At 45.2% G+C, this 16,329-nt stretch overlaps 2 protein-coding genes across 2 annotated transcripts in view; one reads left to right on the top strand and one right to left on the bottom strand.

The window, feature by feature from the left end:
• Positions 1 to 9,319, bottom strand: part of KLF18 (KLF transcription factor 18) — a 151,700-nt gene extending 142,381 nt beyond the window's left edge. Inside the window, exon 1 of the mRNA XM_063139896.1 lies at positions 9,314 to 9,319. The gene's annotated coding sequence lies outside the window, so the exon portion shown is untranslated. The remainder of the gene's footprint in view (positions 1 to 9,313) is intronic.
• Positions 1 to 16,329, top strand: part of DMAP1 (DNA methyltransferase 1 associated protein 1) — a 37,403-nt gene that overhangs the window by 16,456 nt on the left and 4,618 nt on the right. The window contains exons 10-11 of the mRNA XM_063139885.1: positions 13,994 to 14,066; positions 14,962 to 15,245. Coding sequence (XP_062995955.1) covers positions 13,994 to 14,066; positions 14,962 to 15,245 — 357 coding nt within the window. The remainder of the gene's footprint in view (positions 1 to 13,993; positions 14,067 to 14,961; positions 15,246 to 16,329) is intronic.

The raw sequence follows: 16,329 nt of genomic DNA, 5'->3' as shown, positions 1-16,329 counted from the left end.
GTAGCAGCAGGAATTTTATACAGGTGACTGAGAAAATAACCATGAAGTTAATAAAATAATTGCCATATTGCAGAAAAAAGACTTGGGAGTTTGTGAGCCATCGTCTTCTAGAAAGCTTGGGTTGGAGGAGGGACAAGATGCAGGGCTCTTCCTTCACACTGAGCATGTTGATCAAAATGCAATTGTCACAGTTTTGCTGTGTGACATCTTGTCTCAAAACCTCTAATGAAGTAGGGAATGCTGGTTGGCTGTGGCACAGATTAAAGTGTAGGATTTATTACTATATGGGAGATCTTTTTTCTGACAATAACTTTGGGACGTGATCTGGAATGCTACTTTGAGCTGCTGGGTTTGGGGTAGTTGCAGGAGGCGAGTGATTACGGCATGGTTCAGACTTAACAAACCATGGTTCTTTTGTTATATGCATGAGCCTTGGGATCACATGTGTTCCCCGCTTCTCTTTGCATGGAAAGAGAGGAAGATTCATTGTCTGGAGTGATGAGTATTGTAGTCCAACACAGGTTGAAACTCTCATTCCCCAACAAGGGGTTTCTCTGTTCTACGTTAGTATAAATATTTTGTTAAAAGGGATTGTCTTATCTGAGCTTTTGCATGGAATCTTTTTTCCCCCTTCTAAAATGTAAGGCTCTTCTAGACTGGAGGTGGGAACCTCTGGCCCATAGACCTAATCCAAACTGTGGAAATCCTCTCTCGGGCCCTACCTCTCTTCTAAGGCAGGTTTTTGCTAGTGCGGGAAGAGGATCCCATTCTCCTTGGTAACATTCATAGGGCAGAATCACAAGGAATGGGAAGACTGCTAGATTACTGTCAGTGCAACGAGGAACCATCCTTTGCAGCAACCAGCTTTTATTAGTAATAGATGAGTCGGGCCTCTACCTATAAGGGTTAATAATTTTAGCTACACTACTGGCATTCACAGAGCTGGGAAGCTTAACTAATGTTTGTATGGCATTTCAAGAGTTTCTCCAAGTCATTGTAATTTTAAGTATTGGCATGGATCTGAAAGTGCTGGCTATACTGGGGCAGTATTTCTGCCAATACGTTATCTTATGCCAGCTCCTCCCCAGCTCTGTTCCTGATTGACAAGGTTTGGAAATGTTGTGCAGTGTGACATACGCAAAGGTGAGTAGACATAGAAGCCCTGGGGAGCCATCGGGAGAGGATTTGTTAACTGCCTGGATTAAGTCCTCTTTCTAAACAGCTTGTTCAGATTCTCTTTTGCAGTTTGTTGCAATGGAGAAGCCAGGGGCAGCTTCATATCTAAGATCAACACTGTTTTCTGCTTAATAATGAGGGCTAAGGCTTGCTTGAATAATAGTCAGTGCTCTCCCAGTAATGGTTTTCACTCTTTAGATTAATGATGACTTTACAAATTAACCGATTTATTTAGTATAAACTACAGTAGACAGCTTTAAAATATGTAACTAATATAATTCAACATATACTACATGGGATTGCATTCGACTAGCACAGATCCACACAGGGATTGGTTCACTCCAAGTGTAGAATGTGGGTGTTAGGTATGCTGATTCATTGCACCTATCCAAATCTCCCATTTGGAAGCACCCTAACAATGTGTTTTGATCTTTTCCTAAATGCAATAATGCAGGTTTTTCCAATGTTACCAAGTGTTGGAAATTTGTGGCTTAGACAAATTTGAAGCAGGAAAATAGTTATAGCTGTTAGATCTATGAACTTAACAGGTCTGTAGCAGAAGTAAATGCTTGAAAACGAATAGTTACTGGAAATTAACAACTGTCTTTCATTGTTAAAACATCAAATGTGGGCTACTGTTTCTGTTCATTTCCTTATAAAAATGCAATTTTCCTCTCAGGCATATTGGTTTCAATAGTGGAATGTAGTGACCATCTTGGAAAAGGGTCACTTTGTATGAGTCCAAGACCTTGTGTGGTAATTTTTTAAAAAAGTACAAGCATTGCTTGTTATTTTTTAAAAAATCAGACATTATTTTAATTGTGCTCCTCTAGCTCTCCATTCCCCACGTTCAGACTAGATTGAAGGCTTTCAATTTTTTTTGTAAGAGTTTGTATTTCTCTTATATTTAACCTTAGTTAGTATATGATTCCCTATGTGGTAATAGACATTTTTCAGGGAATTTTGTTGATGCGTTTAGTTGCTACCTTCTTCCCCCTTGTTAGAGAAAGTGTCAGTGAAGGACAACTGTGTGTTTGGGTTCTGATCCGGGGCTGTTACGCAGAGTCTATGGGATGAGGCAAGAGGTCTGGACTCCAGGCAGCAAATGCCTTTGATAATGAGGCAAAAACAGTAGGATGAAAGAAAGTTCTTCGCAACCTCAGAGCCACAGAGCGCACTGGGGGATGCTGTGGCGCAATTGTTTAGTTCACAGCTGGACACCTTCCACCAAGAAAGGCTTCCAGCCGGCAGTTTTACTTGTTACCTGCTAACTAGGATCTTGTAGACAAATTGGTGGTCAGACCAATTAAAAAGAAATGGGGGGAGAGGGAGCTTTCATTCCCATTGATTCACACATCCACCCTCACTGGCTTTTAAATATTTACTAGCCAACTGAGCACTTTTTTAGCACTGATTAATGAGGTACAATCCACTGTGGTGCTTGCTTTCTCCCAGCGCAGGGTTGGGGGTGGGCGGGCGCTACAATTGTACTATGTGTTCAAGATAAACGAGTATTTTGGTCAAAGCTTGGTGCAAGGGAGGGGGTTGGCTTAGGTGCGTGCGTGTGTATTAAATGTACATTCTCTCTATTGGATTTGCCCCACTATGAAACGGTTGTGCGTGCTGCTTGTTCACTCTTCACCAGCGGCCCTTGGCCATGCGCCTTCTCTCGGACATTAATGCAAAGCCAGACCTCATCAGCTGCTAACGGGGGAAACATCTGTCTTTCTTCGCTTGATCAATACTGTCCCTTCAGAGGCCGAGCCTTGAAAGCAGTTACATAAAATACCAGTAATATTTATTTGGATTTGATAAATTTAATTACTTGGAGCAATTAATAATTTATCTCTTTAGTATTGACTGTGCTGCAAGGCATTTTGGTGAGATAAGCTGATGGTAATCAGCACCTCCTTATTAGCCGGAAATTGTATGTTGCCACGACGGGGAAAACTTCCGATGGTTAGAAAGATGAAGTGTTCTTGTTGCTTTTACTGACACATTCGTGTAGTAACGGCGCGCAGAACCAGACTGCACTACACAAATGTGTGAGATAATAGCTAGGGACACAGAGCACATGGCGAAATGGGTGTGTGGGGAGGCATGTGTGATTTGAATGTCATCTTGGTTTTACTCACAAATGATGAGCGCTGAAGCAATACAACACAGGGGTGTTCTGTTGCCATTTCATCTGTGTGCGCCGTTATTGCAGTGGTTCTCAAGTCTTTTGCTAATGGGAGACTAGCTGTGAATATTGTCTACACGTAGAACTCACATGCAAGACTGCCATTGTGGCCTTTGGGAGACGTCAGCTGTGATCTGTGGAGTTGTGCAAGTCCACATCCATGACTCTCTAGCAAATTGTGTAACTTGACTTGTAGTGTGGAGTCATGTGCATTTGTCAGATTCTGAGAATCTCTGGTCTTATTTTAAGAAGACTGTTCTCATGCCAAGGCAGGCAAAGATTTGCCACCTCTGCTAGGTCCTATCCTGCTATTTAAGGTCAAAAAAACCTGTCCCCTTAAGTACAAGAACTGGTGCATAGTTGAAACAGTGAGGGTTCATAAGGAAGCATTCTCAGTGGCTCTTTTATTTATTTTTATTTATTTAAGTATTTTTATGCCGCCATTCAGCCAAAAAAGGCTCTCATGGCGGCTTACAAAAGTATTTCTTGACAGTCCCTACCCACAGGCTTACAATCTAAAAGACATGACACAAAAGGAAAGGGGATTGGGAGGGAGGAGGAGGAGGGGGAAAAGGAAAGCAAATTCAGGCACTACAATCTTAGTTGGAAAGTTCAGCAGTTACAGGAGACAGCAGGAGGGAGGGGGCTCTCAGCTGGAGCTGGACCCAGGCACGGTGGAGAGATGCCTGGCTGCTGCTTCCTCCCTCACTGGTGGCCTCTGCAGAGACAGTTGGTAGCAGGAGGGAGGGGGCTCTCAACTGGAGCTGGACCCAGGCACGGTGGAGAGATGCCTGGCTGCTGCTTCCTCCCTCACTGGTGGCCTCTGCAGAGACAGTTGGTAGCAGGAGGGAGGGGGCTCTCAGCTGGAGCTGGACCCAGGCACGGTGGAGAGATGCCTGGCTGCTGCTTCCTCCCTCACTGGTGGCCTCTGCAGAGACAGTTGGTAGCAGGAGGGAGGGGGCTCTCAGCTGGAGCTGGACCCAGGCACGGTGGAGAGATGCCTGGCTGCTGCTTCCTCCCTCACTGGTGGCCTCTGCAGAGACAGTTGGTAGCAGGAGGGAGGGGGCTCTCAGCTGGAGCTGGACCCAGGCACGGTGGAGAGATGCCTGGCTGCTGCTTCCTCCCTCACTGGTGGCCTCTGCAGAGACAGTTGGTAGCAGGAGGGAGGGGGCTCTCAGCTGGAGCTGGACCCAGGCACGGTGGAGAGATGCCTGGCTGCTGCTTCCTCCCTCACTGGTGGCCTCTGCAGAGACAGTTGGTAGCAGGAGGGAGGGGGCTCTCAGCTGGAGCTGGACCCAGGCACGGTGGAGAGATGCCTGGCTGCTGCTTCCTCCCTCACTGGTGGCCTCTGCAGAGACAGTTGGTAGCAGGAGGGAGGGGGCTCTCAGCTGGAGCTGGACCCAGGCACGGTGGAGAGATGCCTGGCTGCTGCTTCCTCCCTCACTGGTGGCCTCTGCAGAGACAGTTGGTAGCAGGAGGGAGGGGGCTCTCAGCTGGAGCTGGACCCAGGCACGGTGGAGAGATGCCTGGCTGCTGCTTCCTCCCTCACTGGTGGCCTCTGCAGTGACCAACTTCTGGAGGTGTTGAAAGAGGTGATGACATACCTTGCTGTTTTGGCAAGTGTTTATTTTATCAATATAATTTAATATGTTAGTATATTAATTTTTAAAGTGATTCATTTATTATCAGTCATGACAGTTGTTACCCATCCATGCTCATTTGAGGACAAAGTGCTTAGTTGAAAAATAAAAAAAGTACATCTCTAGCCTTACGATACCATAGAGAAGTTTTAAAAAGTGAAGGTAATGTCTGCTGAAACTGAGAGGAGCTTGGAGAGGCACTTCTGGGACCCCTGCTCCCGTTCCTGTTTCTGCTGCCTATCAGTATCCAATAAATCTTAATTCCTCCTTCTCTTTTCCTGTTGCACTGTTCTGCAGTTCAATCCTATATGCTCTAACTTGGGAGTAAGTCCTCATTGGGGCTTACTTAGAATCATAGAATAGCAGAGTTGAAAGGGGCCTGTAAGGCCATAGAGTCCAACCCCCTGTTCAATGCAGGAATCCACCCTAAAGCATACCTGACAGATGGTTGTCCACATGCCTACTTCTCAGTAGGCATGTGCATGATTGCACTGTTAATGTATCATGAATGGCATGACACACACAGTGCATGGGCATTTATGTATAATCCAGAGGAATTTAGTGCAGAGTTAATATTTAAGAGCTGCTGATTTCAGTAAGGCGTAGGCACAGTTAATTTCTCTTTGGATAGTTTCTAATAAAGCCTACTGTTTCTAATTGGATGTGTTTACTGACAACTGAATGAAGTATGTCTAACCAAATTTACTAATAACACTCGATTATATTTGTCCAATGATTTCTGCTCATAGTGCACTTGTAAGATTTGGCTTTTAGGCAGGACATTGACCTTTGGCTTTTGACCCCTTCAAATCCTGCAGTATTTTGATTTTTGGCCATGTTCCCTGACAGTGGGATGCTAGTAGTGTTGGGGAACAGTATTTGTCAGCATGACCAGATTGCATATGCCAGACTGCTTAACAAAGCTTGGGAGTGACTTTAGTAAAGTACTCTTGGAAGAATTTGGTTGCCAGTCAGAGTCACCATAGCTGTGGCTTACATTTACTAAAATGCAGCTGTGAGTGAAGGGATTTCCTTAAAAGTGAGTTGTCATTAAAAACAAACAAACTATAGAATCCAGATATAGGAATGAGGGGTAAATACTTTGCATAGTTGTGAACAATCAAATATTAAAGGAAGAACTTTACTCAACCTGCAGCTGTGGTTGAGAAATGCCAACAGGATGTTGGGTCACATAAAGGAGGGGAAATCCCTGTGGGAAGTGTCCTAATGCTCTTGGACAATTTGGTCCCCCTTATCTGGATAATGTCTGCACCACCGGTCACTTTATCCTTCAAAGGAAATTACTCAATTGGAGTTTGAGAAGGTGATTCCACAGCCTTACTGGGCAGCTTGTTCCATTGCTGCACTGATCTGACCATTCCAAAACCTTTCCCAATGGGTGACTTGAATTTCAATTGTATTCCTTTGCTCCATGTCTTATTCCTAAATGGCAGGTTGAGCAAATGTTTTCTCCATCTTGGAAGGTGGGAATCCACTAAAGAATCTTCCTATGCAGCCCTCACTGAAGACAGGGTACAATATTTGTGTGGAACGTCCATTCATTTCATGTGTTCTGAACACATCCCCTGTGGTTTATGTCCTGCATGTACATCTTATAGAGACAGTTACAGGTAGAACTTAAAGGACAGCATAAAAAAGGGTTGGTCTGAATTTTGTAGATCCTTATTTCAATAAACACCTTGAAGAGTGCCTATTGTATGTCCTTGAAGAGAGGCAATTAAAAACCTCTCCTTTGATCGAGTTTTTAAATGCAACAGGAAACGATCTCATTCTCTAGGGTGGCGCTAAGGCACAAATCATAATGTGGAATTTAAAACCTCTTTGGACATTTCTCTGAGTGAAAAGCGATTAACAGGATGTAAAAGTTCCAGCTCCAGGGCTGTTCCTAGTGCCTAGCTGGGTGTTACGGAAAAGGGGGCAAATCCTCCAACATCAGTCTGGCACTTCCATGTGGCTGCACTGCAACTGAACTGTGGGTTTTTTACTCAGTCCAAATGTGGTATTCCTCTTCTTGGACAGTCTTATGGGTCTTACATGTGTAGCAGCCAACGGTGTTCAGTATATCCAAAATGCATAGCAGGCTTAAGGTGAGTGGTCATGGCTAAAGCATTGTTCATAATAGTTCTCTGCTTGCAGCTCTTCCCAGACACTTCCTTCCGATGACCTTTGTAAACATGGCAGTCATGGGATGTTTTATAGTGAACTCTGAAATATCTGTAAATATCTTAGAATCCCTATCCATTGAGGCGTAGAATGTGAGCTGAGTTGCTAAGTAGTGAAACCCACAAAGAAATGAATGAATTCTGCAGGGAAAAGTCCTTCTTAAGCCTAACTTAAAACACCAATTTACAGAATACAATAATTGCAGTGCTGTCGTCTGTGAGATCAGTTCCCAGATAGTTAATGGTCGGAGCTGAGACAGGCAGTAGTTCAACTTTTCAGATCAAGGTGGTCCTATTACTACCAGGATTTTCATAGTTTGTGGGATGAGGATGGGGGCAGGATAGAAGTGAGCCAGGTATGAGTCTTAGTGATCCTGCCCATACTGCTTTTATTGTCCAATCACAGTGACTGGGTTATTGCTTACTTGTCTGTTCCCTGCCATTTCATTGGTGGTTATGGAGAAGTCCCTCCTGGCTGCTGCCATTCTGCAAACCTGTTGTCCTCATCTGATTACGTGGCTTTGAATCATATATTGTTGTGTTGCCCTTTTATTTATTTTTCTCTTGCTGCACAGTTCATGCATTTACTGGTTGTTTATAGCGAGGACAAAGGCTCAGAGTCCTTAAATCAAAAGCGATGCTAACATAATTATAAGCACAAGCTAGAGTTGCAAAGAGGGCTGCAGGGAGAGGTTGTCAGAGGAAGAGAGCATCCAAAATATATTAACCTCAAAAATCTCAGCTAATCAGTTCTTCAATTTGAGCAATCCATATATTTTTTTGAGGTTTGATTATTTAGGGACTTTAGCAGTAATAAATAATTCTGGTAGATTGTTACATAGAGGAAGGGCCTCTTTGGTTCTCTTTGATTCTTCTGTTGCACTTACTTAAAAATGAACTTCCTTCTGTGTTTCATTGAGCTGCCACCCAAACTCTGCCCAACTCCGATTGTGATGGTATTTAAAGAAGCACTTTGTTGCCTAGTGGGAAAGATAACAGGTTGTGATTGGCCACCTCTAATCTAATTTGGCAGGAGTGAAAGCCTTTAGAAACTACATGTCCCAGCATGCAGCACTGCCATTCTGAGCTGATCTATACTGCAAGATACAGAATTGTAGTTTCTGACACGTAAACTGCAAGTTTCATCTAGGTGGCCAAAGGCTGATTTGGCTACTGTTGGCTTTCTTTGGAGGGATCTCTGCCAAATTGGCTCAGCCCTATGATTCCATTGTTTTGCTTCTAATTGTATCCAGTTAAGGAGCAGTGCTAAACGGTTAGAGGATTGTATTAATCTGCCCCTTTGAAATATTCCAATCTTTTCTGGAAATGGAATGAAGAAATGTATTTTGGCCTCAGAACAAATTATCTCTACGTATTTCTCTTACAAGCTTCATACTTTACTTCAAGCTAGTCTTTAGTATGTGCATTTGAATATTTGCAATTTATAAATATTCCCCCCTCCCCTGCCAATAATATCCCTGGTTTTGCTCATATGTTGAACAAGTTCCTTTTGTAAATTGGGGAAATTGAAGCAGGAAAGGGTCAGTGGAGTGTATCTGGATTTTTCCCTCCCACTGCAGTGGGATCTCTACTTAACTGTTCGTGTGGAATATGCCGTGAGACGTTTTTTCATGGAAACTTCCTACCTACTATTTACTGAATTAGAGTTTTGTCTTAAGGATGATTCCAAAAGACTCTTCCCTTGGCATTGCCTTTCTTAGAGCCTTTTTGTAGAGCCTTCTTTAAAAGAGGGCCCTTCTTTCCCATCAGCCTACCTCATGCTGCCTCGCTCTCAGAGTCAGGGCAAATCTATATATTCAGAAATATGTGGTACAGCCATTTCCAGATTGTACCACTTCAGAATGCAGGGATAACAAAATTGAATGCTCCCCCCTCACAAACTCCCAGCTTGTAGAAAGTTGCATGTCAGGAAGAAAGATTCTCACCTGGATGTCTTTCTCATATGCTAATTTGCTATGTGCAGGTTTGTTAACATGTTTTTAACATGGTTTTTAACATGGAGAGAACATTCAAATGTGCCAATCCAGGAAAGGCTGTAGTACATGTGTATAGTTCAGTCCTAATTCGTAGGGTATATGTACTACGTGGTGTGGACCCTGCATGATCACTGTAGAAGAGCTGGGCTACCAGCTGGGATGAGATCATATTGAGGCACCATTTTTATGAACTTGTGCTTCAGTTTTGTGTGTGTGTGTTGTGAGAGAGAGATCAGATGCTTCTGATTTCCCATAATGGCAGTGGCTTAAACATGTGTTGTGTGAATTGACAGTAAGGTTATTTTGATCAAAGCATGAAGTACATATTGCTCAATGGTATGATTTAACCGAATGCCATTATTGTAGACTTATCCTTCGTTAAAATTTGCCACTACCCTGGAGTTCTTCCCATTGTTGTGCTGACCAGTTACTTCAGCACGCTGGATAGAGTTATGTCTGGTTGCTGCTGTTGTTTCTGTACTGCCCAATAGCCAGAGCTCTCTGGGCAGTTCACAACCATTCAAAAGATTAAAATGCAGCACAATAATTTTAATATGGGAAATCTTCTTTTTCTTCCCATTATTAAGGTAATAACTTGGGCCACCTGTATTGGAGCTTTAATGAGTTCCATCACAGGCACTTGATCAGAAAGGCAGTTCTGATCAAGAAGGTGATTTACCCAAAACTCTTTGTAGGAAGGTGGTGCTGGACCTCACTCCCCAACCTGGATAGATCCCTGAAGCAAGCAAAAAGGAGCCTAGCCTGGAACAGCAACTGTTTCAGTCACAGACTCTGCCTGTGGGATGTAAACTCTGCTACATAGGGCCAGATTAATATGTCCCCACATAACCCAGAAGACAGCACTTAGTTTATCATTGAGAGTTCTGCATTTTGTAGTGCTATAGCTCTGGCAAACTTGATTGCACCAAAAATCTGCAGCTTTTCAAAACGGCAGCTGCCTTGGCTGCCTCGTGCTTTCTGCTGCGGAGGTGAATTGAGCATTGGGCCTTTCCCTGCTGTTGAGACTGCCAGGCTAACGGAGCCTACCTAACGGATTATCAGCGCCCTGTGAGTAATAGACTCCTCATTTAGTTTTAATACATTTTGCATAGAGAGCAATCAACCTTCATCAGTCTTAAAGATGAATTGGCTTAGCCAGCTAAATTTTAAAGATATTAGTCCGACAGCAGCCGCATAAATCATAACGTTTTCTTAATGACGGTAAAATTAAAATATACTCTTGCTTGAAGAAGCCAATGGAGCTTTCATGTTCACAGGCCAAATCCTCCCCCAAAATTAAGGGGAAGCTTAATTGATGTTCTCTAAAGCCGAGTAAACTCAAACAGTCCGCTTCTTCTGGGTTGGCATCGTATTTCTTCTGCGGTCTATTGGTAGATCTAAATCCATCCACACTGCTACTGCGCCTTTCCACCCTTTAAGCCACCAGCAAGGCAATAATGTTGGTTGTTTTCAGATACTTGGGATAGCTCTCAGTCCTTGCCCACTCTACTGTCCAGATAAGGGGACATGACTTCCTCACTTGCCATTGACGGAGCTCTTTTTGACATACAGAGTCCCACACGATTTCCTCTTGCTAGTTTACCTGCTAGATTTGTAGAACCTACAGAAGAGAGCAGTTCTTGAGCTGTGACTAGAAGGGGAAGAGTAAGCTGAAGCACTGGCCAATACTTAAGAAGAAATCCTAAGGATTTCGTTCTGTTTTGTGGGATAGAGAAGATATGTGGTTTTTATTCTGAATAGGAAGCACTATCTCTATCCTAGTCACATTAGTGGTGCGTCCCGTTGACTAGAAAGGCAGTGACGCATGTAATGAACTTATTGGGTGGGTAGATTATCTAACAATATATCAAGAGTCCTGCTTGGTCTGTCAAAGTCTTGTCTTGGGGGAGGGGGAACTTGTTCGACTACATTTCCCACATCTGGAGGGCCACAGGTTGGCTATCTCTGCTCTATCTAGTCCAACATTCTGTTTTCAACAGCGATCAGCCAGATGCTTGTGAAGCTCACAAGCTGGACGTGGGCAAAGGTCCTCCTTCTTTGGCCTTTGTCTCCAGCAACTGTTATTCGGAGAGAAACTGTTTCTGGACTTGAAGGTTCTGTTTAGCTCTCATGGCCCAAAGCCATGATTTTTCAAGTATTGGATATAACAGGTGTTGATGCGTTGCACAGATGTGTGTACAGAACAAGACTTGATAGGCGAAACATCTGTTGCGAAGTAGGATTAGTGTTTCCTGACATAGGAAGGTTTTATGGGAAGGGCAGAGTTTTGCTGTTAGAACCTAAATGGGAGCAGCCTAGAACTGCTTTTAACAACAAAGAATTGCTTTATTAATATACACTTTTTGCTTAGCATAAGTCTTGTATTTAGATAAAGCATGTTTTAATATAGTTGCTACACAGCACGATGAAATAAACAAATCGGCTGGTTTGAACTACAATAATATTCTTTAACATTTGTATAGTGCTTTCAAGTGTTGAAAGTGACTTACATCTGCCATGTAGTTGTAAGGTAAATCAGTAGTATTACCCGCACCCCACCCTAATAGTGTACATGGGAGATTGAGGCCAAGAGAGAGTGGCTCGCCTAAATCCAGCTAATGAGTTCATGGCAGAGGTGAGATTTGAACCAGGAACATCCTGATTCCCTCTCTTAGCCACTATACTAGACCAGGTTTCTGAACTCCAGCTAGAGCCAAAGAGCTGCAGAATAAAGCTCGACTCTAGAGCTAAAAGTGGGAGTGAAAGAGAGGGACAAACAGGAGTGCCTTGGGCAGCACAAGACAAGATTATGAAGCAAGGATGTGAAGGGTGATGAAACAGTGTTCTTTCACACAGAGGCCGTGTTCTCTTAAGCCAGGGTGTGGAGCATGCGGCCCTCCAGTTCTTGTTGGACTGCAACACTCACCATCCCTCACCATGGGCTGAGTTGACTAGGGATGGCAGTTGCACCTGGAGTTATGACTGGCCACCTGCTGTAAAAGACTGGCGACTTTGAGTAATTGTAATGAAAAGCTCGACTAAGAGAAGACACAAGCCACTACTCTAACTGGTCATCATGGCAACCAGCAGAAATAAGTTGTTTTCACCACATAACTGGTGTTGATGGGTTGTATGAGTTTGTGGTTTGCCTTTCTTGTAGCTCTCTATTCGGGCCAGCTGCCCACCCCCCCACCCCCATGCAAAGAAGAGTAAGGGTGAGCCTGTTAGCCCCACTCCTCTCTTGGGTTCTCAGTCCCCTTCCACGTGTTGGGAAGGCAAACTTCTGCAGCAGGTGGTCCCTGCTTGGGTGGAGGTTCCCTCGTGACTTAGTTCCCTGGAAAATCAAAGTCCCCACGAGTGCAGCCCGCTTCCTGCTGCCAAAGTTCCTCTCCTGACATTTGCAAGGCAGGCTGGGTGGTGCAAGGGCCTGGGCAGCAACACTTGGCTTTTGCTCATTCCGCCCCACGCATGACGGTAATTGCATGGAAAATGGGGGGTGGGGAGGGGGGGAGAGAGAACATTCTAATATGCCTTGTGACAATTTCTCACAACCTTGTTCACAAGATGATTGCAATTATTGTGTGATGGCCCAGTCCCCTGCAACCTCTGTAGTCTGTTGGCAGCTATAAATAGAGCCTTTGTGTTGTGTTCCAACAGTATCTGTCAACAGGGAGAGACACTCACATGAGATAATCCTCCTGTGAATTGGTCATGTGAATCTGCTCTAAATTATATCGCTGAAAGCAGCTGGAGTATTTTCCAGCTTCCTGCTCCCAAAAACGTGAGGTGGAATGAGTTGTGGGAGAGGATGATATCTATATTCCCTATGGCAGACCCATGAAATACCATCCTGGTGTTCAAAATCACTTGAACATAGCCAGAAAGCAGATCCCTGTGCCAATAGGAGAATAAGGCAAGAGGCAGAAAGCTCCCAAAGTGGAGTGAAAGTGAGAACTTGCAGGCAGTCCTCATTGTACTCTAGTTTGTTGGAAGCCCAAGGGGAGTGTTTGAAGAACGTTAGTTTGGCTGGTTTTTCCCTGTGTGCCCAGGGACCCATTTCCCACATTAAGTCGTGCCTGATGTCTTTGTACCCGTGGCCTTTTCCTGAGCTGTGTGTTCTGATTTGCTCCTGCCCATAGGCTTGAATCGAGGGGTTCCTTCTAAGTATGCTCTCCTGCCCAGCTTGGGCTCCCTGCCCCTGCCTCATACTTCCCTGCTCCCCATGCCCCCCTTGGCTCTGACGTGAACGTGTGTTCACACTTCTGCCAATTGAGTAAGTGTGTGTGCTCTTTGTGCCTCTGTGTCCTTTGTTCGAAAGCCGGCTCTGTAAATGAATCCCACGGCTCTGGGCTCAGCAGGTAAAGGGAGAAGGAAGTCTGTTAGTGCACGAGTCTAATCAGGCTGGCAAGAGCAAGTAAAGTAGGGCAGCATCGCACATTAGCTGCTGTGTAATTGAGCTCTTTGATGGGCAGGGCACTGCGGGAGAGGGTTCGAAGCGGAGCAGAACTTTTGTTGTTAATTCAGTTGCACGCGGAAGCGGTAAAGCTGTGCATCTCCGCATCTTGGTGCCAGGAGAACTGAAAAAGCTCTCGCGACCGGCCTTTTCAGTCCCTGCCCTTGGCCCTAGTCTGCAAACTTTCAGGCCTTCTCTCTGCCTCCCTCTCCCAGCACTTGATTTCCCTTTTCTCTCTTTCTTTCTTTGGCTCGCTTTTTTCCCCATGCACTATAAAAAGCAAAGCTCCTTTGCCGTTTGAACTAGGCGGCTGTGAGTGAGGGCTAGCTCAGAGCTGTGTGGCTGTTACCTTTGTATTCCAGATGAAACTGCCGAGCTCCGTGGGACAGAAGAAGATTAAAGCCTTGGAGCAGATGCTGATGGAACTCGGAGTAGGTGAGTAAAGAGGGCAGGTAGAGAGAGAGAGAGACCCATGGAGCAAAGCCTTTGTAGTCGAGAGGGGCTATTTTTTCCCCCTAGTAATACAGCCAGTTCCTTGAATAACGCTATGTGAATGGGTTTGAAAATAATATCTTATGTGTTTTGTTAAAAAAAAAAAAGCAGGGGGGTAAAAGTCAGAAGATGATGCACAGGATTTTTTAAAAAAATTCTTACCAGTAGAAAAGTACTGAACAGAGTCTTTGTCTCTTTCTCTCTTGTTTGGACGCTTTAAGCCATCAAGAGTGACAGCATAGTATTAAGGAGGCAAATCTCTTTGTGCAGGGAGAGAAGTACTTCGAATGGGGTTAGTGGTCATTGCCCGGGGGACTCTGGCTGACTCACTGCCTTCCCGGTTGCTCTTCTTTTGGATGGGTCCTACCAACCTGTGTGGGGATTTGCTCGGCATGTTGTGAATTCTTTCAGAATGCAAACTGCTTCCTTTTGGCAAAGAGGGCAACATCTGAACTCCCTCTGCCCAGCCCTGTGTCAGGAGTGTAGAAGATACCTTGACCAGGGAGCGTGAGGATGCTGGGCTCCAGCCAGGGCATCATAACCAATATGGGGTCATGCGATGAACGCCTTCCCTTGAAGATGGGCTGGCAATTAGACTCTCCTCACCTACCTGGCTCGAAGAGGCTGTGAGGGCTTGGTGGGGAGTCTGATGAAGGCAAACGTCTAGCACATCTTATGGCTGGGGCAATAGAGGAGCCAACTTACTTGGCTCTTCAGTGCTTCCAGCTTGGAATGAAGCAAATCCCTAGAAAACAATCTGGGCATCAGGACAGCCGCACAGTAGAGTGGGGACCGGAACCAGCTCTCTTACTCACCTTTCTTCTCTTGCCTTCCCCAGATCTGAACCCCATGCCAACAGAGGAGATTGTCCAGATGTTCAACGAGTTGCGCAGTGATCTAGTGCTGCTGTACGAGCTCAAGCAAGCCTTTGCCAACTGTGAATATGAGCTGCAGATGCTGCGGCATCGTTATGAGGCACTGGCCAAAGCGGGGAGCACAGGGCCCAGCACGGATGGTGGCTCGCATGCTGATGGACAGTCAGGCTTGTGCACTGAAGAGGGCAAGGGTGATGGCAAGGAACAGATCATTGATGTGGTGGGCGCCCCCCTCACACCCAATTCGGTGAGTAGGTGCTGCTGTCAAGGACCACCTTGATGCCCCTGCCATTGTCTCCAGGCCTTCAGCGGTATTGGGTGCAGCCCTTAGAGCAGGGATAGGGAACATGGACTGCAACTCCCATCATCCCTCACCATTGGCTATGCTGGTTAGGACTGATGGGAGTTGCAGTCCATCTACTTCTGGAAGGCCACATGTTCCCCACCCCTGCCTTAGGGGAGGCATGTAAAACGATGGGGGACCGCTAGGCCTTCTTCAAATGATATCACTGTAGATCAAGACACTTGCGGTTGCTGAAGATTGGAATGCGCTCTCGCTCTGAGGTCCTATGCCTACAAAGTGGTTGTTTGCTTGTGGGTGGGTGGGGAGCAAAATCCTTTAAGGCAGAGCAGGGAGACTGAAAAGTCCAGTCTGATGGTGTGAGGATGGCATGGGTGGAGATCTGGGAGGTTGACTCAAGGGCAGACTTCTGTGGGGCACTGCTTGGCTTCACCAGCCTGGGCACTCTCTAATGTAGGACTGGGATTGGTTTACCCCACCCTTCACTTAACTGGCCTTTTGCTCTGTCTTAGACTGCTAGACTGTTTTTAGATAGATTCTTTGTTCCAGTGGAGTCAGTGGGACTGATTCATGCTTAACATAGTTGTGATCAGGTTGTTAGGCCGCTGGGCACTCAGCCCTTCATGCACAACAGTTGTCCAGTATGTTGGCACAGTAGCTTTAGAAACGAAATGCAATTTTGTGTAATAGCTCATTCTTTGGGCAAGATAGAGGCCTCTCCTGTAGGGTGGGCTGGACTATGCTGTTGACTATGCAACCTTTCTAGGCAGAAATGAAAACTCACTCATATCTGGGGTTGCAGCAAGCCCACCTCATCAGCTTTTACCGGCCAGCTCAAAACCATTCTCTCGCCGTAGAGACTTTTCATCAACATGTATCTGTTTGCGAAACGTTGCGCTCCTCTGCATCCCCAGCGCTATTCTCTTCCAACCCCGTGCTTGGGATAGGAACAAAGAAAATGAAGGCAGCGCCAAGAGGGTTAACGTGATCTGGGCTCTGACATATTTGAAAGAAATATAATCAAGTTAAT

This window comes from Elgaria multicarinata, chromosome 1 (genome assembly GCF_023053635.1).
Source record: "Elgaria multicarinata webbii isolate HBS135686 ecotype San Diego chromosome 1, rElgMul1.1.pri, whole genome shotgun sequence".
Classification (NCBI taxonomy): Eukaryota; Metazoa; Chordata; class Lepidosauria; order Squamata; family Anguidae; genus Elgaria; species Elgaria multicarinata.
Note: the sequence above shows the minus strand (reverse complement) of the source record. Positions and strands in the feature narration are given on the sequence as shown.